Genomic DNA, 26,576 nt, shown 5'->3' on the forward strand with positions numbered 1-26,576 from the left:
TATGTGTATGGGGAGAGAGGTGAGTTAAAAAATATATAATGGGAATTCTGGAGGCCTAAATGAAAAGGATTGAGAGGGAGAAGAACTGCCAGATATGGCATGGTGTAAAAGAAATACAGAAAAATTCAGAATTTTATTTGGATAGTTGCCATTAATGTTAAAGAAGAGAGGCCTAGGCCTCTGAATGGTACTTTATAGTAAAGCTGGTCAGTTGGCAAAGGCTGCAGGCACTCCTGTTGTTGGTGGCCTCAAGGGGCTAATAATTTGTAGTTTTTGCTTAGAGTTGGGGAACAGGATTAGTTGATTTCTAGGATTCCTAACCCAGTCATAGAAAAAGTAATATCTATGCCCTTTCCCCATCCCTGATCAATAAGTATCCCTGGTTTATTTTTCCAACTTCCTAAATTAAAACTTGCTTTAGACTCTTTTTTTTTTCAGCCACCATGCATTAAATCTGGATGAAATTAATTTGTGAATGTTATTGATTACTCTACAGATATGTGCTTCATGCCAAAATTTGGATTAAAGGAAATTTCTCAACAAAACAGTTTGGTCAAAGTAATACTACCAAATCAGGTTTTCTAGTGTTGGAAATTTTGTGATTTGAGATTATTTTGTAGCTCTTTAGCTAATTCTGGCCAATCTTCCTTTTTAGCCATTTCGGTTATTGACCATTTATGTTACATTTACATACATTTAAGCTCTGCTTTTTCCCTATCACAAATATAGAAGAGTAGGAAAAATAGTCTGAAAATAAAGAGAAAAAAATATATAGGAAGAAAATCCTAAAAAAGCAGGAATAATTGACTGAAGATGATTTCGAAATAAAAAGAAAAAAATTTAAAAGCCTGAAAATAGATGGAGATGCTTTAAAATGCCTTAGAAATTGCAAAACAGAGTAATTGAAAGTTAATATTTGATGAAAAAAAATTCTGAGTCTCTTGACCAGTAGGGTCAGTAATTAATCCCCATGAGGCTAAATCCTATTTGGTTGGTTTTCTTTTGCCTGGTCAGATCACCTGCCACAGTTCCTTTCTCCTGCCTCCAAAGAGGACAAGCTTTTTCCCTCTTATACCTTTCCACATGCCTTATTTACTGACATACTAAAATGTACTCTTTTACTTCATTTTCTTTCAGTGTTGTGTTGTTAGAACCACAGTGATTTTCTGTAGTTTTCATCTACTTTCATTTATTCATTTCATTTCTTCACCCTTCCACCTGTATTCCAGCTAGCCTTGAAATGTAAAAGCATGTGTTGGGGCACCTGGGTGGCTCAGTCAGTTTAGCATCTGTCTTCTGCCTTTGGCTCAGGTCATGATCACAGGATCCTGGGATCAAGACCTGGGGGTCCGGCTCCCTGCTCAGCAGGGAATCTGCTTCTCTCTCTCCCCCTGCCCTGTCTCATGCTCGAGTTCTCTCTGTCTCTCTCATGCTGTCTCTCTCAAATGGATAAATAAAATCCTTAAAAAAAAAAAAAGTAGGGCACCTAGGTGGCTCTGTGGTTGAGCTTCTGCCTTTGGCTTAGGTCGTGATCCCTGGGTCTTGGTATTTAGTTCCACATAGGGCTCCCGCAGGGAGCCTGCTTCTCCCTTACCTATGTCTCTGCCTCTTTCTTTGTGTCTCTCATGAATAAATAAATAATCTTAAAAAAAAAAAAAACATACGGGATCCCTGGGTGGCGCAGCGGTTTAGCGCCTGCCTTTGGCCCAGGGTGCGATCCTGGAGACCTGGGATCGAATCCCTCGTCGGGCTCCTAGTGCATGGAGCCTGCTTCTCCCTCTGCCTGTGTCTCTGCCTCTCTCTCTCTGTGTGACTATCATAAACAAATAAAAATTAAAAAAAAGAAAAAAAACATGCTTGAATTGAAAAAGAAGTGAAAAAGCATAGGTCTATGAATGACTTACCTATGAGTATGGAGGCAATGTGTGCTTTTTTCCAAGTGAATAAAGACATTTTGGCTGTTGGTAAAAGAGGGGGCAATACCTCCATGTGAATTGCAGTGGAGCATTCACAACGTGCATGAAAACAACACTGGTGACTGGTTGAGTTGAGGGGGTGAATGGTCTCCCATTTGGATTTTTAGGAGGTTTTGTATTTTGAATAGAATTCAGCCAGTAGTGGAATTATGTTGTCGATTATTAGAAAGTATACATAATCTAGAATGCAGCATCTTAACAGTATCTGTTTTTCTGAATAGAGTGATAAAAAAATTATCTTGTCCTGATGAGAAAAATAAGATCCCATCTTGATATCAAAAATTTGTACTTAAGAGATGTTTAAGCTTTTCATTTTTATAATGTCCCAAAGTAACTTGTGATTTATTTAGTAATCTGTTATTAAAATCTGTAGTTTTTAAATAATTGGTTTACAGATGGGGCAAATTTGGTTTAAATCTTCAGCTGGAGAAAAACATACTTTGACAGATTTTTATTTTATTAGAATCTAGACCTACTGTATGTAGGGAAACAAAATGTATTTTAATGCTTTGTTTTAAATGTGAAAAGTAGTGGGAATTGTTCTAATGAAGAGAAAATAAGTAAGTTCAAATTTTATTTTAGTATCAAAGAAAACGAGGAATTAGTAATTTCAAAGTCTTTTAGAATTGGTTGACATCCTTCTGCCTTAGTTCTTATCTCACTTCTAAAGAATTGAGTTCTTCCTAATTTTTTTTTCCTGGTAAAATAGAACATGGTTATTTATTATTCTTTCTCAGGTCATTCATATAATTTTAACCCAGGCTCCTGATTTTAGTTTGTTTTTTTAAGTTGAAATTTGAAGAAGCAATTGGTCCTATACATTTCCAGTCTTCTGTATAGTAATTGGTCATTACATGATGACTGTGAAACATCAAGAAAATACTATATACTGTATGCCTGAGTATAAAGTGAGTTTTTTCTTAATTTGAGTCAATATGTAGATTCTTACTATAAATTTCTCTATGGCTTTATTTTGAAAAGCAAAGTACGATTTGGTCAACAGCCCAAAACTACTTCAAACTGATTTTGAATGTGTAATGAGGTTACTTGTTGGAGTCAGCAAGAAAGGAATCTTTTTTTTTTTTTTTTTTAGCAAGAAAGGAATCTAATAAATTTAACATACAGTAATTTTTCCTAGAAAAATTCCTCAGAATTGTGGTAGATACTATGGAAAATAGGCCTTATAGTTTTCTATTCCATTTAACAAATAACAGTTTTAAGGAGTGCAGTTGATAATTAATAAATATGGGAACTGTGGTTTAGGATAAATTTGCAGTGATAGCATTTTATGTGTATTCAAAAAGTGCTATATCAAAAATTTAAATGGAAATGAAAATGATTGGCCTTTGAAAAGAGTGTTAGATGACTCAAAAATGACTCCAACGATAAGGAATACAGTGATGCCAAAGATGAGCATAAAGATTTTGAACGAAAGTGTTTTGTGAAACATGGAGGTAGGAGAAAAAGCAGTATTTCAAAATTATCATGATTTATTCATGCTGTTTTAAATATATATGTGTATCTAAATTAATTTAAATTGTATAATATTTGTTTTATCTATGTCCCTAAAAGTTTCTTTTTAAGTTGGCCAGAAAACATCACTTTTAACTTTCTTAGAAATGTGGTAGTTCAACTTATATTTTGGATTTCTTTCTATTCATGGTTATGTGGTAATAAGTTTACATTTATTATACTTCATTTAAGATAAAGAGTATCTATATAATATGATTTGAGAGTTCTGCCAAAAAGTGTTATGGCTTAAAGAAAACTAGTTACCCTGAAAGAGCTTTTAATTTTTGAGGAAGTTCATTTCTCTAATAATTCTCAACAAAGAACATGTGGTTATATGTAGATTAATTAAAATATAATTTTATTATTTTTTTAAAAAACCCTTAAAAATATTAACACCTCTATCCAATAAATGAGGAAGAAATAAAAACTCCAGCTTTTCAGGTTTTACTTTTATTTACCTAGATCCACTGATTAGTTTTTATGTTAATATATTAATAATGATCTATTTTTTATTAATTAAAAAAAATTGCAGCTGTACCTTTTCCCCCAACACATCGCTTGACATCTGAAGAAGTATTTGATATGGATGGGATACCCAGGGTTGATGTTCTGAAGAACCACTTAGTAAAAGAAGGTCGGGTAGATGAAGAAATTGCACTTAGAATTATCAATGAGGGTGCTGCCATCCTTCGGAGAGAGAAAACCATGATAGAAGTAGAGGCTCCAATTACAGGTACACTGGTTTATGTTTTGGATATTATTTTTTAAGATTATACCATTATTTAGTTGTCTGGATATAAGGCTGTTTACCCTTCAATCTGTGGTATATTCAATTAATATTGCAAGGACATTATCTTGAATTTCCAAATTATTTTTTGTATTTTTTTTTTTGCCTGTTTTCAGTGAATAAACATGCTCCTAAGTAACCTGAGTGTAGAAATTGGTCTAAAATACTTTTGTGAAGGTTTCATCAGTTGTGTTGGCCATAATTCAATTTCATTCAACAAATTCTTATTTACTTTGCTGTCAATTAGTAGGGGCAAATACCTCAATGTTAGCATAGCAGTCAATAGAAAGCATTGCCTTAGGTTGGAGATTTCACTGCCACCATTATAATTTTGTAATCCTAAACCCGATGTGTGGCTTCCTAAAGAGGAAGTTTATAAATTTTAGGTGAAAATTTTGTCACTGACTACCAATTTCATTATTTTTGTTACATCTTGTTCTAGATTTTGAGCACACGAACACCTGGGTATACATCATCCCTGTTAGTACTCTTCATTGACTCTGACTTTCTTCTGAGACCTTTCTTGATAGAATTTACATTATCTCTTATGTAAAAGAAATTAGAACTTAAGTAAAATTTGTTATTTCAGAGTTTTTTTTCATATCTAATAATCTTCTTGTTTCAGTGTGTGGTGACATCCATGGCCAATTTTTTGATCTGATGAAACTTTTTGAAGTAGGAGGATCACCTGCTAATACACGATACCTTTTTCTTGGTGATTATGTGGACAGAGGTTATTTTAGTATAGAGGTAATAATCATATACTGTCATTTAATTTGCTTTTAAGTGTTACCATAGATGATTTCCATTAATTCTTAGTAAAATAAGTTCCTTAAAATACCTATATTGGGTTCTTTTTAATACCTCTGCTATTCTGAAGTTTTTAGGTAAAATTACTGCTTATTCTCTTCTGCTTTTCAAACTATTCTATTTTCTTTGTATTACTTTGTTTATGCAATTGTAATTGTCATATTTCCCAGTGGAAATTATATGCAAACTGAAAGTTCTTTATTGTCCTGTTGTCTATGGCCCTAAGGAGCTAGTGCTATTTATCTCTCTCTCTTGCCCCTACAGGCATTACCCCATGTGAAAAAAGATTAATTGAATTTTCTCTGATTAAATAAAGCATACTATAATATTTTTATTGCTTAAACCCTAGTGCTTCTATTCCACCTTCTATAGCTATTAAGACCCAAGTCTTTTGTGTATTGTGGAAGTATTCATTTCTTTTTAAAAAACTTAAGAGGCATTAAAATGACCTGTTAATCATTACTTAACAGTACATGGTTCTTTTTGCTCCTTTTATTTCTCTGATTATATAAATAAGGTAAATATGGAACAATTTGCATTTTCTAATATATGCATCTCTCTCTTCTTTTTTTAAAATGAAAATGTGGCCATATTATAATGTTGTTCTGTAACTTGCTTTTTTCATATATCCCTATACTGTGATGTCTTTCCAGGTCAGTATATATAAATTTATAGCATTTTGAATAGCCACATTGTATTCTATTGAATAAACAAACCACAGTTAATTTAATTGATTCTTTATTAATAATAAAGAATAGAAACTCAAGGTGTTCTTAATTTTTTGCCATTACAAATGATGCTTCAGTGAGTTAGGTTATTTATACATTTTTGCATACTTGCTAAATTATTTCTGGGGTAGATTCTTAGAGGTAAAATTGCTAGATAAAAGCTCTACTAATAGATGTTTGTGTTGAGCATTTATTATGTTCCAAGCGTATCCTAAGCACTTAACACACATTGATTAATTAAATCCTCACAACATTATGAGGTAAGTACTGTTATTTTATCCGTTTTATAGATGAGGAACCTGAGGCTTAGAAAGGTTAAAAACTTCCCCAAGGACACATTGTTAGAAAGCAGTACAGCCAGTCTTATTCTAAGCCTGTACTCTTTTTTTCTTTCTTAAGATTTTATTTATTTTTCTTTTTTAAAAGATTTTATTTATTTATTCATGAGAGACACAGAGAGAGGCAGAGGGAGAGAAGCAGACTCTTCCAGGGGAGCCTGATGCGGGATTGGATCCCAGGACTACACCTTGAGCTGGAGGCAAATGCTCAACCACTGAGCCACTCACGCCTATTTTTCTTTTTAGAGAGACATAGCAGGGGGAGGGGCAGAAGGAGAGGGAGAGAGAGAATCTCCAGCAAACTCTGCACTGACCAGGACCCTGAGATCATGACCTGAGCTGAAATCAGAGCAGAGCCGTCTAGACACATCAACCTATACTCTTAACCACTTCTCCCAGTAGACAATTGAAGCTTTATCTGGTGAATGTCCATGCTGGTTCCTGTTGTTTATATCCCCTTCTCCAGTATTTTTAACCTCCTTTCTTAGCTATGCTAGGATTCTTCGTGGGGAAAGGAATTCAGGGCTCTGTGGACCTAAATTCCCTAAGGAATTTTACCTCTGAGTTGCTCTTCCTTTATTTGTAGTTTTGTCATCACCCACCTCAAACTTCCCTCAAAGCTTCAAGGAAACTAGAAGATGGTCTTTCTTAACAGAAAAAGATAGAGGGCTTTGACAAAAACAACAAAATGAACAATTTTAGGAAGCTTATTGGTAACTAAACATATCGGTGTGCATGTCCTTGTATTAGAGTGTTTTGTGGTTGACTCTTAATAAATTTATTGTTAGAAAAGGAAAATAATTAAGAATCACAATAAGAAAAAAAGACAGGTAGAATTGAATAAGTATTTCCCTGGCTTAATTTCTTTTTTTCCTTGTGAATAAGATGAAGGTGTGAATAGTTACATTTTAATGTACCTTAACTTGTTAAAAATAAAGTTTGTTTTCTTTTTGTATAAAATTCAGTAAACCAAGCTAATTTCCGTATGAAATGTCTTTCCTTTTTTTTTTTAAAGATTTTATTTCTTTATAGCATTTTTAATAACCACATTGTATTCTAGAGAGAGAAAATAAGTATGAGCAGGGGGAGGGGCAGAGGCAGAGGGACACAGAGAATCCCAAGCAGACTGTGCTGGGCATGGAGCTCAAGTTGAGCTCCATCCCATGACCCTGAAATCATGACTTGAGCTGAAATCAAGAGTTGGACACCTAACTGACTGAGCCACTGAGGTGCCCTGATTTTCTTTTTTTAAACCAAGTAAGTAAAATGTGAGTTTCTTATGTTAAATCTGTTTAGCGGGGTGCCTGGTTGGCTCATTCGTAGAGCATATAATTCTTGATCTTGGAGTTGTAATTTTGAGCCCCATGTTCGGTGTAGAGATTGCTTAAAATAAAATCTAAAAATATATATATACACACACATATATATAAATAATATAAATAAATCTATTTAAGAAAAGTATCTGCTAAACTGTTTAAAAATTCTTCTTATTTAAGAAATTATACTTTCTTTGAGGGGCATCTGGCTGGCTCAATTGGTAGAGCGTGTGACTCTTGATCTTGGAGTCATGAGTTCAAGCCCCACATTGGGTACAGAGCTTACTTTAAAAAAAAACTAAAAAAAAAAGTTATTTTGACACTAATAATACATTATATATTAGTTAACTGAATTTAAATTAAACGATTTTTTTAAAAGGTAAAAATAAATAAAATTTTTAAAAATTATACTTTCTTTGAATCAGTTAGGTAATAAGCACCTACCTCATGTAGGGCAACAAACATACCAACAAAATAAACATAAAAGATGGCTATTGGCCTTCATAAGTCAGTGTGGCATAATGCTTAAGATCAGAGGATCAGAATCCTATCTGCATTACTTAAAAGTTTTATGATTTCAGATAAGTTAACTTGAACTCTGCTTCAGTTTCCTCATTTGTAAAATAGAGATAATATTACATACTTCATAGGGTTGCTTGAGGAATAAATGAGGAGTACTAAATATATGGTGCTTGATACATTGTAAGTAATAAATGGTAGATGCTATTATTTTCAAATTATTTTATTTATTGATTACCTAGGAAGGATACCAATATGCTAATTGTTTTTATAACAAACAATCTGTAAATCTAAAGTAATTAAGTAGATTGACTCATTCAACAAATATTTATTACTCTGCTGCTATTTGCTAGGTACTTTTCTAGGGGTAGAAGATGAGAGGTGAATAAGATGACAAAGTCCCTGATTTCATGGAACTTATATTTTAGTAAAGGACAAAGAGAAAAAGATAATAAAGAGTAATAGAGATTGTAAGGACAATAGAGTTAGATGAAACAACTTAGCTAAATCAAAAGAAAAGGTAAATTTACTTAAAATGTTTTCTTTTGCAGTGTGTCTTATATTTATGGGTCCTGAAGATTCTGTACCCAAGCACATTATTTCTTCTGAGAGGCAATCATGAATGCAGACACCTTACTGAATATTTTACCTTTAAGCAGGAATGTGAGTATTGTCATGAGAAATATTTTCATTTCCTCAGTATTCTTTTGGAGTGATAATGGTAGTAAGACTTTACAGTGCAACATGTAAGAACAGATTTTGTGTCCAAATATATAAAGCTTTGAGTGTTATTGTCAAGAGTTCTCTAGTGTTTAATGGTGTTTTATTCAGATGTTTTCATTTCATTGTTTCCTATTAAGTTTGATTTTATAGCTATATTTAGAAATTGTTTTGAGTTTTGTATATAACTTTAATGTTTAAGTGATTTTTTTTCTAACAGGAAGAATAAAAACCAAAAGGAAAAAAAATTATTGTTGCATTGGAGATTTTTGTCCCCCAATATTGAAGCTCTCTCATGAAGATTCTTAAATTATTCATCCTGTCATCATTGCAGATTGTTTCAAACATGCTATTAATGAACTGAAATTTTTAAACCTACAATGTTTACCGTATTTCTTTCTATTGTTGCTTCTAAGCCAGAAACAACAATATTATGTAGATCAGTATTTGACTTTTTCACACCTTTTAACCCTGTGCTTATTAAGTTAATATTCATGACTATATTAAGTTTAGAGTTAAGTTTTAAAAGTAGAAGTAATTTCAGAATTATGGAGATTCAAAACATGATCCAGTAAAGATCATATTACTAGAGACTTCCAGTAAAAGGAGAAAAATACAGTGGGTGAGTAATGGCAGAAGGCACAGAGTCCTATAACTTCAAGATCAGGTGGGTAATCTAAATGAATAGGTTATGAATAATAACATAATAAAAATAAAAAAATAGTAAAAAATAAGGTAATAAATGAATAAAAGCTGAGACTTGGAAAATGCATACATGACCAAAAAGCAGTCAGTTTAAAATTTATTAAACTACAATGCTGAAAAAAAAAAAAAACTACAATGCTGGAAAACAAGGTACTACCAATTTGGAACCTCTGGTTGCTGGATATATATTTTCTCATATTTGAATGTTACAATATTTAAAAGGGGAAAAGGAACTAAGCTCTTTTTTCTTAGATAATTAATAAAACAAACCGCCCACCAAAGTTCCAGCAAAAACATGAAATAGCCAGAAATTTTAAAGATATAAAGGAACAAAGGGATGTATAGGTTAATCTCCTTAAAAGTAAGTGACAGATTTGGTGGAGTTTGTCTCTTGGCTTCATGCTTCACTCTCCATTTTAAGCATTTGTTGTAGATGAGAGGAACCCCTTTGTTCTTCCAACATGAATAAGATATCTTCTTTTTTTTTTATTGGGTGGACCTTGAGTTTTGTTATGATGTAGTAGCCTTGCCTGTAACAACAAAGTAGTCACTGACTCTTAGAATAAAATAAAGTATTAAAACTATTTAAGTATAGTTCTGATTTAGCCTTACCTGGCCTATAAAGGTAAAGAGTTAAGCTGTTTTAGAGATTTTTTTTTTTTTTGCAAAGATTTTGTTTATTTATGAGAGACACAGAAAGAGAGGCAAAGACAGGCAGAGGGAGAAGCAGGCTCCACGCAAGAAGCCAGATGTAGGACTTGATCCCCGATCCCAGGATCACAGGCTCCATGCAGGGAGCCTGCTGTGGGACTCAATCCCAGGACTCCAGGATCACGCCCTGAGCCAAAAGTAGATGCTCAACCTCTGAGCCACCCAGGCATCCCTGTTTTAGAGATTTTTAGAGATTTGACTTATTTAAGTAATATTTTATGATGATCTGCTGCATATCCATATTAAATTGTTGGGACAGCAAATATTTTGTCTTCATAATACCAGTAATACTGCCTATTTTATTGATTCTCATAGGACAAGATACTTCTCTTCTAAAAAAATTGTATCCAGTAAAATTCACTCTTTTTAGTGTTTAGTTCTGACTTTTGACAAACACATAGAACTGCCCACTACCATAGTCATGATACAAAAAAGTTTCATTATTCCATAAATTTCTTCTTGCTCCCTTTTTTATGATCACCCCTATACCCACTTTCAACCCATGGCCACCACTTGGTTGTTTTCTGTGTCTTATAGTTTTCTTGCCTTGGTTTTACTAGTCTGTCTGTCTGTCTGTCTATCTATATCTATCTATCTTCAAAATGATCAACTAGTAATGTGATTATCAATTATTTTTTCTTTCTTCTAGGTAAAATTAAATATTCAGAAAGAGTCTATGAAGCGTGTATGGAAGCTTTTGATAGCCTGCCTCTTGCTGCACTTTTAAATCAACAATTTCTTTGTGTTCATGGTGGACTTTCACCAGAAATACACACACTGGATGATATTAGGAGAGTGAGTATATATTGTAGTTCCGAGATGATTCCTATTTATAGTACTTTGTTGGGTAGAGAGTAAAAGCTTCAAACTTCTCTTCACTGCCATGATTAGGTAATGGTAAAAATTAATATACTAATATTTTAAGGAAATATCTTCTAACCATTCAGAACAATATAGTATGGACAGTATTCAAAGTTGGTACCACTTTCCTGTGTCCATTCTATTCTCACTTTTTGACAAGTTATTTCTGTTCTTTGTGTCTTTCTTTTCTTTCTTTCACAGTTAGATAGATTCAAAGAGCCACCTGCATTTGGACCAATGTGTGACTTGCTATGGTCCGATCCTTCTGAAGATTTTGGAAATGAAAAATCACAGGAACATTTTAGTCACAATACAGTTCGAGGATGTTCTTATTTTTATAAGTAAGGAAAAATATCCAAGATTAAACACATTTTAGTTGTTAAAATAGTAAATGTTTCATATAGAAAACCATTATTTTACTTAATTTACTTTTTTTCCCCCACAGCTATCCAGCAGTGTGTGAATTTTTGCAAAACAATAATTTGTTATCGATTATTAGAGCTCATGAAGCTCAAGATGCAGGGTAAGAATTCTGTTTCCCTGACCCAAATTAACACCTTATGTACAAATCAAACTTAGTAACTCATGATTGATGCTTTACGATGCATATTAAGCTATTTGTTTTACAGCTATAGAATGTACAGAAAAAGTCAAACTACAGGGTTCCCTTCATTAATAACAATTTTTTCGGCACCTAATTACTTAGATGTCTACAATAATAAAGGTAAGATGTTGTTGATAAAAAAATTGTTAAACAACTTAGCTTTTTAATTGACTTATTTTTTTTGAAAATAATAGAAAAGAGGCATTGTTTGAAACTGTAACTATCCAAATCTCGTTATAAAAAAGTATAAGATATAAGGGAGGGGAGAGAACAAGAAATAAAAATCCAAAATGTGAAACTTAAATAATATGTGACCATTCCACAACTTGTTGCTCATAAAAGCTGTCTTATAAAAAAATGTTCTGAATTTAGTCAAGAAACCAAACATAATTTTCTCAGACTCCCCTTTCTTAAATCTTTCCCCTTATAATCAAGAGAATGTTTTCTTGTTGCATTAAAGCTGCTGCTGCTGCTTTGACCATTTTGTGTATTTGCACTGTATAGTTAATTTAGTTTATCATGTTTCTTGTTTAATGTTCACTGATCTAGATTCTCTTTTCCTTCCTTATTCCCTACTTTTACCTCCACAGTCTTATCATTGCACTCTGAAGATTATAGTTGAACTTTGATCACTCTGGCCTCCTTTCAGGAATATATTCTTCCCTTTCTTTTCTTTTTACTGTTCTTTCTTCCTTTTTTTCTTAGCATCTTTTTTCTTTACCTTCTGTTCACTAGTTTCCATTCCCTCTTCTTCTTTCCAGATTTGATCTGTCTATAATAATTTGATTTCATTTAATTTTGAACATAGATAGCTTATTGACAGATAATACCAAAGGATCTTAATCTAGTTAAGTGTGTGCCAAAGAAATTGAAGATGAGCTTGGGTATGTTTATGTAGTTCACATTTTCAGAAGAGGAAATTAAGAAGCCAGCTCCTGTTCTGTCTTGACAAGTCTGGAATTCAGTTGACTATGCCATAGTTTCTAGGGTCACTGGAGCAGATGTACCAGGAGGAAAGAACAGAAGGTTAAAGACTTTTAAAAGTATTAGAGAGATAATGAGGTCATTGCTAAATATGGGTCATGAAGTTCAAAAGAGAAACAGAACAGTTTCTTTGATTATTGGAGATGATGGTTAAAAGATTAAAACATTTGCCTGAAATCAAATGGTAGCATGCTATATGGTAACTTTGATACAGAATATGTTACAAAACTTAATACTGTATTAATTACCAAAAAACCCATACCATTGACTGAGTTGTTCATCTTCAGAAGCTAGTGTTAGTGCAGCCTATAAGGATTATGCCAGTACTAAAATATTCTTTTAAATTCTAGTTTGGTTTACAAATTTCAAAATTTCTAAGGAAGTCACCTAATGATGTGTGTCTTCATTTTTAAGGAGAAATGTATCTAAGTTTTGACTTCATTCTCAAGAACAGAATAGAGTGCTATATTTAACTTTCTACCAGTGCTCTAATACCTCAACTATGACCTCTCCTTGTCAGTGTTGCAGGACTTAGTGTTCAGTGCTCAGTTGATTATTGTCTTATTGGTTGTCCTCTGTTAGTTTGATTTATGGGGTAAAGGGATCACTTTTCTGAGTATTCAGAAAAGAAACTCAAACCATTGAATCTGTCTTGTCAAAATCAAATGTCTCTTAGTAATGGTTAGTCTGTACATTAGTGTTAATGATTTGAGTGTTTACATGGTATGGATATGTTTGTAATGTTTCATTCCATCTGTAAAGCAATTTTCTAGATTCTCTCTCTTGTTTTGAAGCTGAAAACTTGGTATCATTCCTTAAATTCTGAGGCTAAGTTTAAAGTACTTTTATTTCATAAGGGAAAGAGTATATTGCTTGTGACTATGTATTAGCTAGAATCCCAAATCTTGGAATTTAATATCTGCATTTTTGTGCTTTTCATTAAAACAGAAAAAAAAAGGAACCATCTAATTACTATAATGTCTACAAAGCATTTTACACTTTTTTTTTTAATACTTTCACGTGAAATACATTCCCTGATCGTAAAACAAACTTCTGAGGTAGTCAAGGTGGACATATTAGTCCTATTTTATAAATGAGAAACAGGTCAGTTAAATGATTTACCAAGCATTACAAAGCTAGTATGTGCTAGAGCTTAGATTAGAATATAACCCAGTATTCCATAAAATAATACAACCAGTGGCTGAAATCTATGTAGTTAATTTAAGATACTATTTCTTTTCATATATTGAAACTTCAGAAAGATACTTGTAATTGAGATGAATATGTTACCCTTGGGTTATTTGGTTAAATACTTTCTTTTTTGGTATTTTTAATGGAATTTTTTCTTTGAAAAAATATTGAAATGAGATATTTCTTTGTACTAGTTTCACTTGAATTCCCATGTTAAATGAAATAAATACATTCATTCAATCATAAAGAACTGTTTTTTTTCCTGGGTTTTGTTTTGCTTTTGTTTTTGTTTTTTGCTTTATTACCATCAGCTAGACTTTTTAGGTTGCCCATAACTAAAAAGATCCTTTTAAATTCCTCCAACTTGTATTAACTTTTAAACCTAGAAAATTGCTCATTGCCATTCTATGTTATATCTAAAAATTGAGTTTTCACAATTTTGGATTTAGTGCATGTTCGTCATTGATTTATAAAGTAAAACATTCTAGAAATAATCTGGAAATTTCATTAATAATAAGTATCGATCTGACTATGCTCTACATAAAAGTGTGTTAAAAACAAAAATGTATTATTACTAAAAATTAGATCCTGTCTCCCTCTACTAGTCCTCATTCAGTTCACCCCTTGATTCCCCACCCCTTTAAAACAGTATTTTTTTTTTTCTTTTATATGTGTTAAGAGTTTTGGAGCTAAAGACAAATTGTTACATTCACATTCGAACTTATCTTACAGCTGCTGTATTAAAGTATGAAAATAATGTGATGAATATTCGACAGTTTAACTGTTCTCCACATCCTTACTGGTTGCCCAATTTTATGGATGTCTTCACATGGTCTTTACCATTTGTTGGAGAAAAAGGTATGATTCTTATTTTTTTTTTTAATGTTTTATTACTGTTACATTTACTCCAGTTTACTATCAGAGGCACATACTTGCTAAAGGAAACTGAAGTCTAGTTTCACTGTGGGTTCAGCTCTACTTGTGTCAGTGGGTGTGGATATGAGAGCCTCAAAGATATTTTGGTTAGCTGTTTATAGCCCCCATGTGAGGGTGTCTGGGGGACTGGGAGAAGACTTATAAATAGCCTGATGTTGTCTTCAGCTGTTGGGTTTTCTTTCTGTTTTTCTTTAGCTTAAATCTTTTATGAAGGAATGGAGGGATAGCTTTGCTTTGAAATGGACACTTCTGCGCATTTTAAAACCACTTTTGGGGGATGTCAGAGCAATTTATGGGGGAATTTAATAACCCTAGTTTTGGCTAGTGTTAGTCGTAGCATTCTATACCTTGAAAATGATAAAGAGAAATTTAGGTTCAAACCTAATACTACTTCTTGTAAAAATATATATATACAAATTTAGTGTGGTAATGCTTTCTGATAATCTCCAATAATAATGTATTAATATAGGGGCGCTTGGGTGCATCAGTGGGTTAAGAATCTGCCTTCGTCTCAGGTCATGATCCTGGGATTGAACCCTGTGTCAGGCTTCCTGCTCAGCCTACTTCTTTCTCTCCCACCTGCTTGTGCTCTCTCTCGCTATCTCTCTCTCTCTCTCTCTCTCTCTCTCTCTCTCTCAAATAAATGAATAATCTTTAAAAAATAAAATATTAGTATATACTTAATAGGCTTTTTAAGAGAACATAAATGCTATTTAAGAAATTTTGGTTTTTTTTTCTAGTTGTGTAGAATTTTTAGGATTTCCTTACTTTATCACATTCTTCTTTTCCATTTTAGTGTTAAGTTTTCCACAAGGCAATGCCTCAGTTTCCATATGTGGAAAATAAGAGTATGAGAGTACAGACATGATTTTAAAACTGTTTATATCTCTATTTTTTCTCACCTCTTCCATGTTACAAAATGTTCCTTTCTGTTTGGGATATGTTATTTCTGCCAACATAATTTGGAGTTCTAAAATACAGAATTAATACTTAAACTTTATATGTTAAACATTTTTTTGAAATTTGCCTTTAGTCTTCATCAGTTACTCAGTAGGTCACCATTAAGTTAATATGGAGATAGAATTACCCACTTTAGCATTTGAGAAGGGGGCCAGTAAAGGGCTTAGGTGCAAGGGATGCATTACACTTATAACCTTCTATCTTTGGTATATGAGAAATAGTTCAATCATAGCATCATCGGGCTAAAGGGAATTTAAGAATTCATCTTGCTCATTCTCCTGCCTTCAGGCTAGACTGCAACTCAACTATTTTAATGTAATATGAGTGGGGTGGGGGGTGGAAAGAAAGGAGAGGATGAGGTAGGAAGAAAATGGACATTTCATAGATTTTAATTTGATTCCCTAATACCTCCACAATAAGGAAATATTTCATTATTTTTAGTCTAAATATTTGTGCTATGAATGTTTAAACAAGGAAAGAAATAGAGATAATAGCTTTTCTCAACTAATGTACCTATCAAAAACCAGGACATCATAAAATTTTAGAACTAATAGTGAACTTAATAATCATGCAGTCTGGCTCCTCTTGAGAGATGAGGAAATTTAATCTAGTTTCTGTGGATCTGTCGTAAGTGAAGATGGATAATCAGTAGGTTTCTATCTGTTCCTACATTTGAAGTCTGCTACTAAGTAATCTTTTGTTCTTTTTTTTGCCACTGTAAATCATCTTATAAGATGAGGAAGTATTCAAACCTTTTGACCATTTTTGGTTTTTTTCCTGTGGATCTTTTCCAAAGTATTCATGTCTTTCTAAAAATATGAAGCTCAAATTTGAACATTATGCACAAATAGAATCTTAACCAATCTTGAGCACAGTATGATTTTTTCAGACTCTTTGCATATTCCATTTTATTACCTGTTAGCCGTTTAGATAGCCTAACTACTTGATTCTAATGAAAATTTTCTTCTTTTGTGAGTAGCAGCAAATGATATCACTTGTCCCACTTTGAAAAAGCCAGTTTGGGGACACCTGGGTAGCTCAGCGGTTTGGCACCTGCCTTTGGCCCAGGGCATGATACTGGGGACCCAGGGTCAAGTCCCGCATCGGGCTCCCTGCGTGGAGCCTGCTTCTCTCTCTGCCTGTGTCTCTGTCTTTCTCTCTGTGTCTCTCATGAATAAATAAATAAAACCTTAAAAAAAAAAAAAGCCAGTTTGACTCTGATCCAGTCTCTGAGGAGCAACTAACCTAAGCCAGATGCTTCCTTAGAGGCTGATTTAATCCTATAGTTAGATGAAATCTGTGGTTTTTAACCTTCTGGGGGCTTTTTTTTTTTTTTAAGTTTTATTTTATTTGAGAGAGAATGTGCATGTGCAAGGGTTACACATGTGCAAGTTCGAGGAGTGGCAAAGGGAGAGATTCCTCAAGCAGACTGTCTGGAGCATGGTGCCTGTTGTGGGGCTGAATCTCATTATCCTGAGATCATGTCATGAGCTGAAATCAAGAGTTGGTTGCTTAACTGACTGAGCCACCTAGGCACCCCTGGGACTTTTTATTTCTTTAAGAAAAGTCCTGTGTTGGAAAATTTCCAACATATACAGAAGTAGAGTGAATAATATGATGAGTTGCTACGTACCAATTACTTAGCTTGAACAATTATCAAATCATAGCCAGTGTTGTACCATTTATATCTCCATCCACTGTTCCCCACCCCACACTTTAATTATTGGATCATATTTCAGCTATTTCTTTTGTAGCTATAAATATTTTAGAATGAATCTCTAAAAGGTAAGGACTCTTTCTTATTATTAAAGTAACTACACAAAACCTTTTATTAATTTCTTAACACATACCCTTTTGGCAATCTGATGAAAGTTATGGACTTTTGCCCCAGAAAAATTCATGTACAAATATGTGTACATTTGTACATAAACATAACATTTTCAGGATGCTCATAGATCTGAAGTGAATTGGTAAGCCTCCTTCAGGGCCTTCTGGTATACTGGCCCCAATTTAAGAACTCTGTTCTAGAGGATCCAATATAGTGTGATCTTCCATAGAAGGTCATACATGTAATATTTATTCATTTAGTAGATTTGGGGGGGAAAGTCTGTTATATTTAAGTTACTAAGAATGCAAAAACACAAGATCTAGGCCTTTTAGAGGACTTAAGATATATAAATAATGTTAATGTGTGATATGGTAAGTGCTCTAGAGAGACATAGTTTTGTAGGAATTGAAAGGAGAGGTAGATTATATTTGTCAAAGTAGTATTTGGTCAAAGTAGTACTTGGTCAAAGTAGTATTTGAACCAAGGCTTGAAGAATGGTGGAACTGGAATTGTGCTGGTAGATATGAGCAAGAGAATTCTGGGTAAGGGAACTTACTAAGCCTAAGAAAGCAAGAGAGCATAAGGCCACTGACGAATGTTGAGGGGTTCAGATTGATTCACAGTTATGATGTATGGAAGACAGTAGTATAAAAAGAATGAAAAGTTAAGTTGGGGCTAGATCATGAGGATCTTGATCACCACACAGAGAATTTGGAACATTGGTGGGAAGCAATTGAAACAGAATATGACCCTGATAATCATTTAGAAAAATTGGTGAAAAGGACTGGAAAAAAAGACTAGAAGTTGGGAGATCTGTTGTGAAGCTCCATCAAGAGTCAAGTGGAAATATAATGAAACCCTAGTAGCATTAGAAGTAGACATCAGGGAAACACCTGAGTGGCTCAGCGGTTTGGTGCCTGCCTTCAGCCCAGGGCGTGATCCTGGAGTCCCAGGATCAAGTCCCATGTTGGGCTCCCTGCATGGAAACTGCTTCTCCCTCTGCCTGTGTCTCTGCCTCTCTCTCTCTCTCTCTCTCTCTCTCTCTCTCTCTCTCTCTCTCTCTCTGTCTCTCATGAATAAATAAATAAAATATTTTAAAAAAGAGAGAGAGAGAGAGCAGGGGAGAACTGCAAGAACTATAGAGGTAAGATCAGTAAGACATAACAAGTTTGCATGTTGCAGGGGAGGGATGGTTGAAGTTGAGTTGGATGTTTTTAGTCTGGTAATATTGCCATTAGCATTCTCTGATGAAAACCTGTTATTTAAACAACCCCTCAGTCTAGTTATACTGCTCTTGATCTTCATTGGGATTGCTTAGCCTTTGACCTTTTTATTTTCTTAGATCCCTCCTCACCTCTCTTCTTCTTAACACACCTTCAAACTCCTTTCTCTCTTTTTTTTCTACTTCATTTATCTTAAACATCTTAGCTCTAATAAATGCAACCATCCATTTTCTCCATTCTTATAGCCAGGGTATAAAGCTCTGCTAGAGATATGAAGTGGTACCACCCTTTGATGGCTAGCATTGGCTGGGCTCTTGATAGTACCCCAAAATTCTTTGTGTCACTAGTCTTCTTCCTTTTCCTTTCCCCCTTGGACATATTCTCAATTAATTTTTTTTCTATTAAATATTCTTTTTGTAGCCACTTCCCTCACTCTCAGAGGAAACATATACCACTAGTGGGAGCTTTCTCTATGTACTGCTCCTCTGCTTTATAAATTGCACTCACCTTGAATTCTTGTCTTGTTGAAGAGGTGACCCTTCCATCGACAGCTAATCCTTCTAATTTGATTTTGGATTCCATTATGCTTCTACTTTTTCAGGAAACTTGCTTCATCTATTAGATCTTCTATATCTTTAAACTCTCTCTACTAAGTTCTTTCATAAATTGTTCAAATCCATCTGATCTTTAAGGATAAAAGACATTTCCCCCTTTGTTATCTTTCTTTGGCTACTGCTATGCTGTTACTCTCTTGCTTTTTCTTCAGAGGATGAAAAGTACTATATGCTTAAAAGCTACTATTTATTATTCATAAATGACTTCTGGTAGCTTTGAAGATAAACCTTAATGTGTCATACAAAGTCTCTTTGGACCTTTCTTACTCTTTCTTCAGCCTCATTTCTTTATTTCTTGTCTTAGTCCCTGTGTTCTAGCCATAATACAGAATAACCAATTCCTGAATATGTTATGCTTAATTAAGTTTCATGCTTTCATATTGTGTCTTTATTTTTTTTTGTAGCTTTTTAAATGAAAGTTTTATTGAGATATATCCCATACAGGTAACCTGTCCTACAATTTAGTGTTTTTAGTATATTTGTGCAGTTGTGCAATGATCACTAGTCATTTTTGAAACATTTTCATCATCCTCCCAAAGAAATCCTGTGTCCATTAGCAGTCACTCTCCATTTCCTCCTGCCTCTCCTTGCTGGCCTTAGGCAATCATTAATTTATTTTCTACCTCCATAGATTTTCCTAATTTGGACATTTCATATAAATAGAATTGTATAATTTGTGATCTTTTGTGACTAGCATATCTCTATAATGTTTTCAAAGTTTATTCATGTTGTAGCATCAATTAGGACTTTGTTCCTTTTTGTGAACAAATAATACTGTATTATATGAATATACCACTTTTAAAATAAATTTATTTTGGGTGTGGAGGGTAAAGAACAGTTTATTTGAATTCCAGCGTAGTTAATACACAGTGCTACATTAGTTTCCAGTGTTACAATATAGTGATTCAGCAATTCCATATGGTATTCAATATTCATCAAGAGAAGTGTACTTTAAAAAAAAAAAGAGAGAAGTGTACTTTTAATCCCCTTTACCTATTATACCCATCTCCCCAGCCACCTTCGATCTGGTAAACCATTAATTTGTTTTCTACACTTCAAGTCCGTTTTTTGGATTTTCTCTCTTTTTTTTCCCCTTTGTTAATTTTTTTTTTTTGTTTCTTAAATTCCGCAGTGGGTGAAATTGTATAGTATTTGTCTTTTTCTGATTGGCTTATTTTGCTTAGCATTATAGCCTCTAGATCCATCCATGTTGTTGTAAATGGCAAGATGTCTTTCTTTTTTATGACTGAATAATATTCCATTGTACGTGTGTGTGTATGTGTTTGTGTGTGTGTGTGTATTTATACTTATTTATCCATTCATCTTTTGAGGGACACTTGGGCTGTTTCCACAATTCAGTTGTTGTAAATAATGTTGCTATAATCATAGGGATGCATATATCCCTTTGAACTAGTGTTTTTGTTTGGGGGTAAATAGTAGTGTGATTATTAGATAGTAGGGTAGTTCTATTTTAAATTTTTTTGGGGAACCTCCATATCTTCCACAGTGGCTGCACTAGTTTGCATTCCCACCGACAATGCAAGAGGGCTCCTTTTTCTCCACATCCTCACCAACACATGTTGTTTCTTGTGCTTTTGATTTTAGCCATTCTGACAGGTGTGAAGTGATATCTCCTTGTAGTTTTGGTTTTTTGTTTTGTTTTGTTTTTATAAAGATTTATTTATTTATTCATTCAGAGAGAGCGAGAGAGAGGCAGAGACACAGGCAGAGGGAGAAGCAGGCTCCATGCAGGAATCCTGACGTGGGACTCGATCCCAGGTCCCCAGGATCACGCCCCAGGCTGCAGGCAGTGCTAAACCGCTGCGCCACCGGGGCTGCCCCTCTCCTTGTAGTTTTGATTTGCATTTCCCTGATGATGAATGATGAGTATTTTTCATGTGTCTCTTAGCCATCTGGATGTCTTTAGAGAATTGTCTGTTTATGTCTTCTGCCCATTCTTTTTTCTGCCCATTTTTTAATTGGATTATTTGGGTTTTGGTTGTTGAGTTGTATAGGGTTTTTTAAATATATTTTGGATACTAGCCCTTAACAGATATGTCATTTGGTAGGTTGCATCTCATTATGGATTTGTTTGCATTTCCCTGAATGATGAGTGATATTGTATACCACGTTTTGTCTATCCAATCATTAGCTGCAAGACATTTGTTTCCACTTTTTAACTATTATAAATGTGCTGCAATGAACATTCATGTACAACTTTTTGTATGGACATACGTGTTTATTTTCCTAGTAGAATTACTGGGTCATATGGTAACTTTATGTTTAACCTTTTGAGGATCTGCCAAACTGTTTTCCAAGGCAGCTGTATAATCCTACCAGCAGTGTATAATGGTTCCATCTTTTTCATATTCTTGCCAACATTTGTTATTATGTATATTTTTATTATAGCCATTATTTTGGATATGAAGTTGTGTCTCATTATGGTTTTGATTTGCATTTTCCTAATAACAGCTTTGAATATATTTTTATGTGCTCTTTGGCCATTTGTTTATCTTCTTTGAGGAAATGTTTATTTAAATCCTGTGTTTATTAGAAAATATTTTTTTTAATTGAAGAATAGTTGATATACAGTGTTATTCTAGTTTCAGGTGTACAACATAGTCATCTGACAATTATGTACACTATGGAATACTTACCCTAAGTATAGTTAACTACCTACCACTATGCAAAGCTATTACAATATTATTGCCTATATTTCCTATGTTGTACCATTCATCCCTGTAACTTACTTTCTTTTATAACTGGAAATTTGTACCTCTTAATCCCTTTCATCTATTTTGCCTATCCCACTGTCCTTTTACAGCCATGAGTTTGTTCTCTGTATTTATGAGTCTATTTCTGTTTTTGTTTTGTTTTGTGTTTTAGATTTTACATATAAGTAAAATAACATGGTATTTGTCTTTTTCTGTCTGACTTAATTTCAGTTAGCACAGTACCGCGTAGGTCCATCCATTTTGTTGCACATGGCAAGATTTCATTCTTTTTTTATGGCTGAGTAATATTTCATTTTGTATACATGCCACATCTTCTTTATACATTCATCTATCAGTGGACACAAGTTGCTTCCATATCTTGGCTATTTTAAATAATGCTGCAATAAACATAGGAATGCATATATTTTTTAGAATTAGTGTTTTTTTTCTTCAGGTAAGTCCTCAGAAGTAGAATTATTGGATCGTATGGTATTTCTATTTTTATTTTTTTTTTTTGAGGAACCTCCATACTGTTTTCCAAAGTTACTGCACCAATTTGCATTCCTACCAACAGTGTATGAGTTCCTTTTTCTTCACATTTTCACCAATACTTTTTTCTTATCTTTTTGATACAAGCCTTTCTGACTCATGTGAGGTAATTTATCTCATTGTGGTTTTGATTTGCATTTGTTGAACATATTTTTGTGTGTCTGTTGCCCCTCTGTAGGTCTTCTTTGGAAAAATGTTTATTCAAGTCCTCTGCCCATTTCTTAATGGGATTGGTTTGGTTTTTTGGTGTTGAGTTGTAGGGGTTCTTTATATATTTTGGATATTAACTCCTCATTGGATATATCATTTGCAAATATCTTCTCCTATTCAGTAGGTTGCCTTTTCATTTTGTTGGTGGTTTCCTTCACTGTGTAAAAGCTTTTTAGTTTGATACAGTACCAGGGGTTTATTTTTGCTTTTGATTCCCTTACCTAAGGAGAGATCCAGAAGAATATTGCTAAAGCCAGTGTCTGAGAGTTTGCTGCCTATTGTCTTTGAGGAGTTTTATGATTTCAGGTCTTACTTTTAGGTCTTCAATCCATTTTGAGTTTATTTTTGTGTATGGTATGAGAAAGAAGTCCAGTTTCATTTTTTTACTTGTAGCTATCCAGTTTTTCCAACATCATTTATCAGAGACAGTCTTCTCTTATGTATTCTTGTCTCCTTTGTTATAGATTAACTGATAGATAAGCATGGATTTATTTCTGGGCTTTCTATGCTGTTTCATTGGTCTATGTGTCTTTTTTGTGCCAGTACTATATACTGTTTTGATTACCATAGCTTTAAAAGTATTTTGGCCATTTGCTTATCTTCTTTGAAGAAACATTTATTTAAATATTGTGTTCATTTTTAAATGGGTTTTCTTTTGGGATGCCTGGATGTCTCAGCCGTTGAGCGTCTGCCTTTGGATCAGGTCCTGATCCCATGATCCAGGTTCGAGTCCCACATTGTTCTCCCTGCATGGAGCCTGCTTCTCCCTCTGCCTCTGCCTCTGTCTCTGTGTTTCTCATGAATAAATAAATAAAATCTTTAAAAAAATTAAAAATAAATGGGTTTTCTTTTTATTACTGAGTTGTAAAAGTTCCTTGTATATTCTAGATAGAAGTTCCTTATGAGATATATCATTTGTAAATATTTTCTCTTTAGGTTGTCTTTTCTCTTTTTTTTTTTTTAATTTTTATTTATTTATGATAGTCACACAGGGAGAGAGAGAGAGGCAGAGACACAGGCAGAGGGAGAAGCAGGCTCCATGCACTGGGAGCCCGACGTGGAATTTGATCCCGGGTCTCCAGGATCGCGCCCTGGGCCAAAGGCAGGCGCCAAAACGCTGTGCCACCCAGGGATCCCTGTCTTTTCACTTTTTTTAAATTTTTATATTTTGTCTTTTCACTTTCTTGATGGTGTCATTTGAAGCATAAAAGTTTTAAATTTTGATGAATTCCTATTTTGTTGTTGCTATTGCTTATGTTTTGGGGTTGTGTTTAAGAAATTTGCCTGATCCAAACTAAGGAAGATTTTCCTCTATGATATCTTCTAAGAGTTTTTTGGTTTTTTTTTTTTAAAGACTTATTTCAGAGAGAGAGAGCACAAGGATGAGCATGGGGAGGGGCAGAGGGAGAAGCAGACATCTCTCTGAGCAGGGAGCATGACATGGATCCCGGGACCCTGGGATCATGACCTGAACAGAAGGCAAATGCTTAACTGACTGAGCCACCTAGGCACCTCTCTTCTAAAAGTTTTACAGTTTCAGCTTTTACATTTGGGACTTTGATCTTTCTTTTCTTAAGAGGGAAAGAAATAGTGGAGGGGTTGAGGGTGAGGGGCAGACAGAAAGGGAGAGAGAGAATCCCAAGCAAGCTCCACACTTAGACCAGAGCCTAATGTGGGGCTCAGTCTCACAACTTTCAGATCGTGACCTGAGCTGAAATCAAGAGTTGGATGCTTAATCTATTAAGCCACTCAGGTGCCCTGGTCTTTGATCCATTTTGAGTTAATTTTTGTATACGGTGTGTAGTGGGGGGGTTCAACTTCATTCTTTTGCATGTGGATAGTCATTTGTCCCAGCACCATTTGTTGAAAAGATTGTTCTTTCCTCCACTGAATTGTTTTAGCATGCTTTTTGAAAATCAGTTGACCCTAAATGTGTGGTTTATTTCTGAACTCTTAGTTCTGTCCCATTAATATTTGTGACTACTTCATAGTTTTTCTAACTTATGATTAGAATGCTTTATCTCTCCACCTGACAAATTACTACTGCATGATTCCTCTATCAGAAGCCTTTCTTTCCCCTGCAGGTCTTTTTCTATAACTCTGCATACTTACAGCATAGGGCTCATTACTCTTCTGTGGTATGTGTGGTGTGTGTGTGTGTGTGTGTGTGTGTATATCTTCTATAGTAATTGATAAACTTCTGGAAGGTAGAGACTGGATCTTTTTACATTTGATTCCTGGAGCTTTAGCACAGTGGCTGGTATGTGGTGTGCTATTAATATATTTATAGGAGGAATAATAGGAGCAGTATTGAATTTTGTTTTGGATGTGTTCATTTCTAGGTGCTATTAGGACATCCAGGGGCTTATATTTAATAGACATTTTTATTTATTAATTGAAATTTGCTTATACCTTTCTTTTTTAAATTACTCATTTGTCAAATATTTATTGGATTCCTGTTGTGTACCGATCGATGTACTAGACTCTGAGGTATAGCAGTAAACAAAACATCACCCTGCACTCATGAAGCTTTCATTCAGGTAGGAGAAACAGACAATATAAAATAGTTTAAGACGGTTGGCAGTAAAACTATCAAGGAAATCTGGAGACTGAAGGAAATGTCAAGACTATGATACAGACTCTGGAATCATCTTCACAAAGGTGATACTTGAAACTGTATAGTTACAGATGGAATCACCAAGAGATTGAGCATATAAAATCACCAAGAGATTGTGCAAAGAGACTCTTGAGAATATCTAAGTTTAGGGAGGAAATAGTCTGTAATGTAGGAAAATCAAAAGAGTAGAATCTTGGAGACTTTTTTTTTTTTTAATTTTTATTTATTTATGATAGGCACACAGTGAGAGAGAGGGGGGCAGAGACACAGGCAGAGGAAGAAGCAGGCTCCATGCACCGGGAGCCCGATGTGGGATTCGATCCCGGGTCTCCAGGATCGCGCCCTGGGCCAAAGGCAGGCGCCAAACCGCTGCGCCACCCAGGGATCCCTTGGAGAATTTTTTTTAAATTTTTTTTTTTTATTTATTTATGATAGTCACAGAGAGAGAGAGAGAGAGAGAGGCAGAGACACAGGCAGAGGGAGAAGCAGGCTCCATGCACCGGGAGCCTGATGTGGGATTCGATCCCAGGTCTCCAGGATCGCGCCCCGGGCCAAAGGCAGGTGCCAAACCGCTGCGCCACCCAGGGATCCCGAATCTTGGAGACTTAAGGGAAAAATATATAGAATGGTAAAAGAGGAACAAGCCTAAGAAAGAACCATGGGTTAAGGTTGTTACTCATTCATAATCTTAAGAATTAAATTTTTGGAGGACTTGCTAGAGTCAGTTTTTTAAATAATTAAATCCTGGGGGCGCCTGGGTGGGCTCATTTAGTAAGCAACTGACTCTTGATTTTAGCTTAGGTCATGATCTCGGAGTGTGAGATCGAGCCCAACGTTGGGCTCCACACTGAGAGTGGAGCCTGCATTAGGATTCTCTCTATCCTTCTTTTTCTGCCCCTCCCCACTCACAGGTGCTCTCGCTCTATCTCTCAAAAAAAAAAAAAAAGTTTCTGGGTCTTTTTTGAAACAAACTGTGCTGTTTTTTCTTACTTTATAAGAAAATGCTATATCCATAAAAGAAGAATTTAAATGTATACATTTAGATGTTACTCATCTCTGTGCGGCTTCATTTTTTTCTGAGACCTGAAAACATATTCTGTACAGAATTTCTCTCAGACTGGTAATCCATGGACTGACTTTCTTTCTTTCTTTCTTTCTTTCTT

The 26,576-nt window shown here is 34.4% G+C and overlaps 1 protein-coding gene across 6 annotated transcripts in view; it reads left to right on the forward strand.

The window, feature by feature from the left end:
- Window positions 1-26,576, forward strand: part of PPP3CB (protein phosphatase 3 catalytic subunit beta) — a 53,070-nt gene that overhangs the window by 9,681 nt on the left and 16,813 nt on the right. For all 6 annotated transcript variants that reach the window (XM_055325359.1, XM_055325362.1, XM_055325360.1 and 3 more), the window contains exons 2-9: window positions 4,021-4,221; window positions 4,901-5,025; window positions 8,538-8,649; window positions 10,772-10,917; window positions 11,185-11,324; window positions 11,429-11,506; window positions 11,613-11,707; window positions 14,495-14,620. In XM_055325359.1, coding sequence (XP_055181334.1) covers window positions 4,021-4,221; window positions 4,901-5,025; window positions 8,538-8,649; window positions 10,772-10,917; window positions 11,185-11,324; window positions 11,429-11,506; window positions 11,613-11,707; window positions 14,495-14,620 — 1,023 coding nt within the window. The remainder of the gene's footprint in view (window positions 1-4,020; window positions 4,222-4,900; window positions 5,026-8,537; window positions 8,650-10,771; window positions 10,918-11,184; window positions 11,325-11,428; window positions 11,507-11,612; window positions 11,708-14,494; window positions 14,621-26,576) is intronic.

This window comes from Nyctereutes procyonoides, unplaced genomic scaffold, assembly GCF_905146905.1.
Source record: "Nyctereutes procyonoides isolate TBG_1078 unplaced genomic scaffold, NYPRO_anot_genome, whole genome shotgun sequence".
Lineage (NCBI taxonomy): Eukaryota > Metazoa > Chordata > Mammalia > Carnivora > Canidae > Nyctereutes > Nyctereutes procyonoides.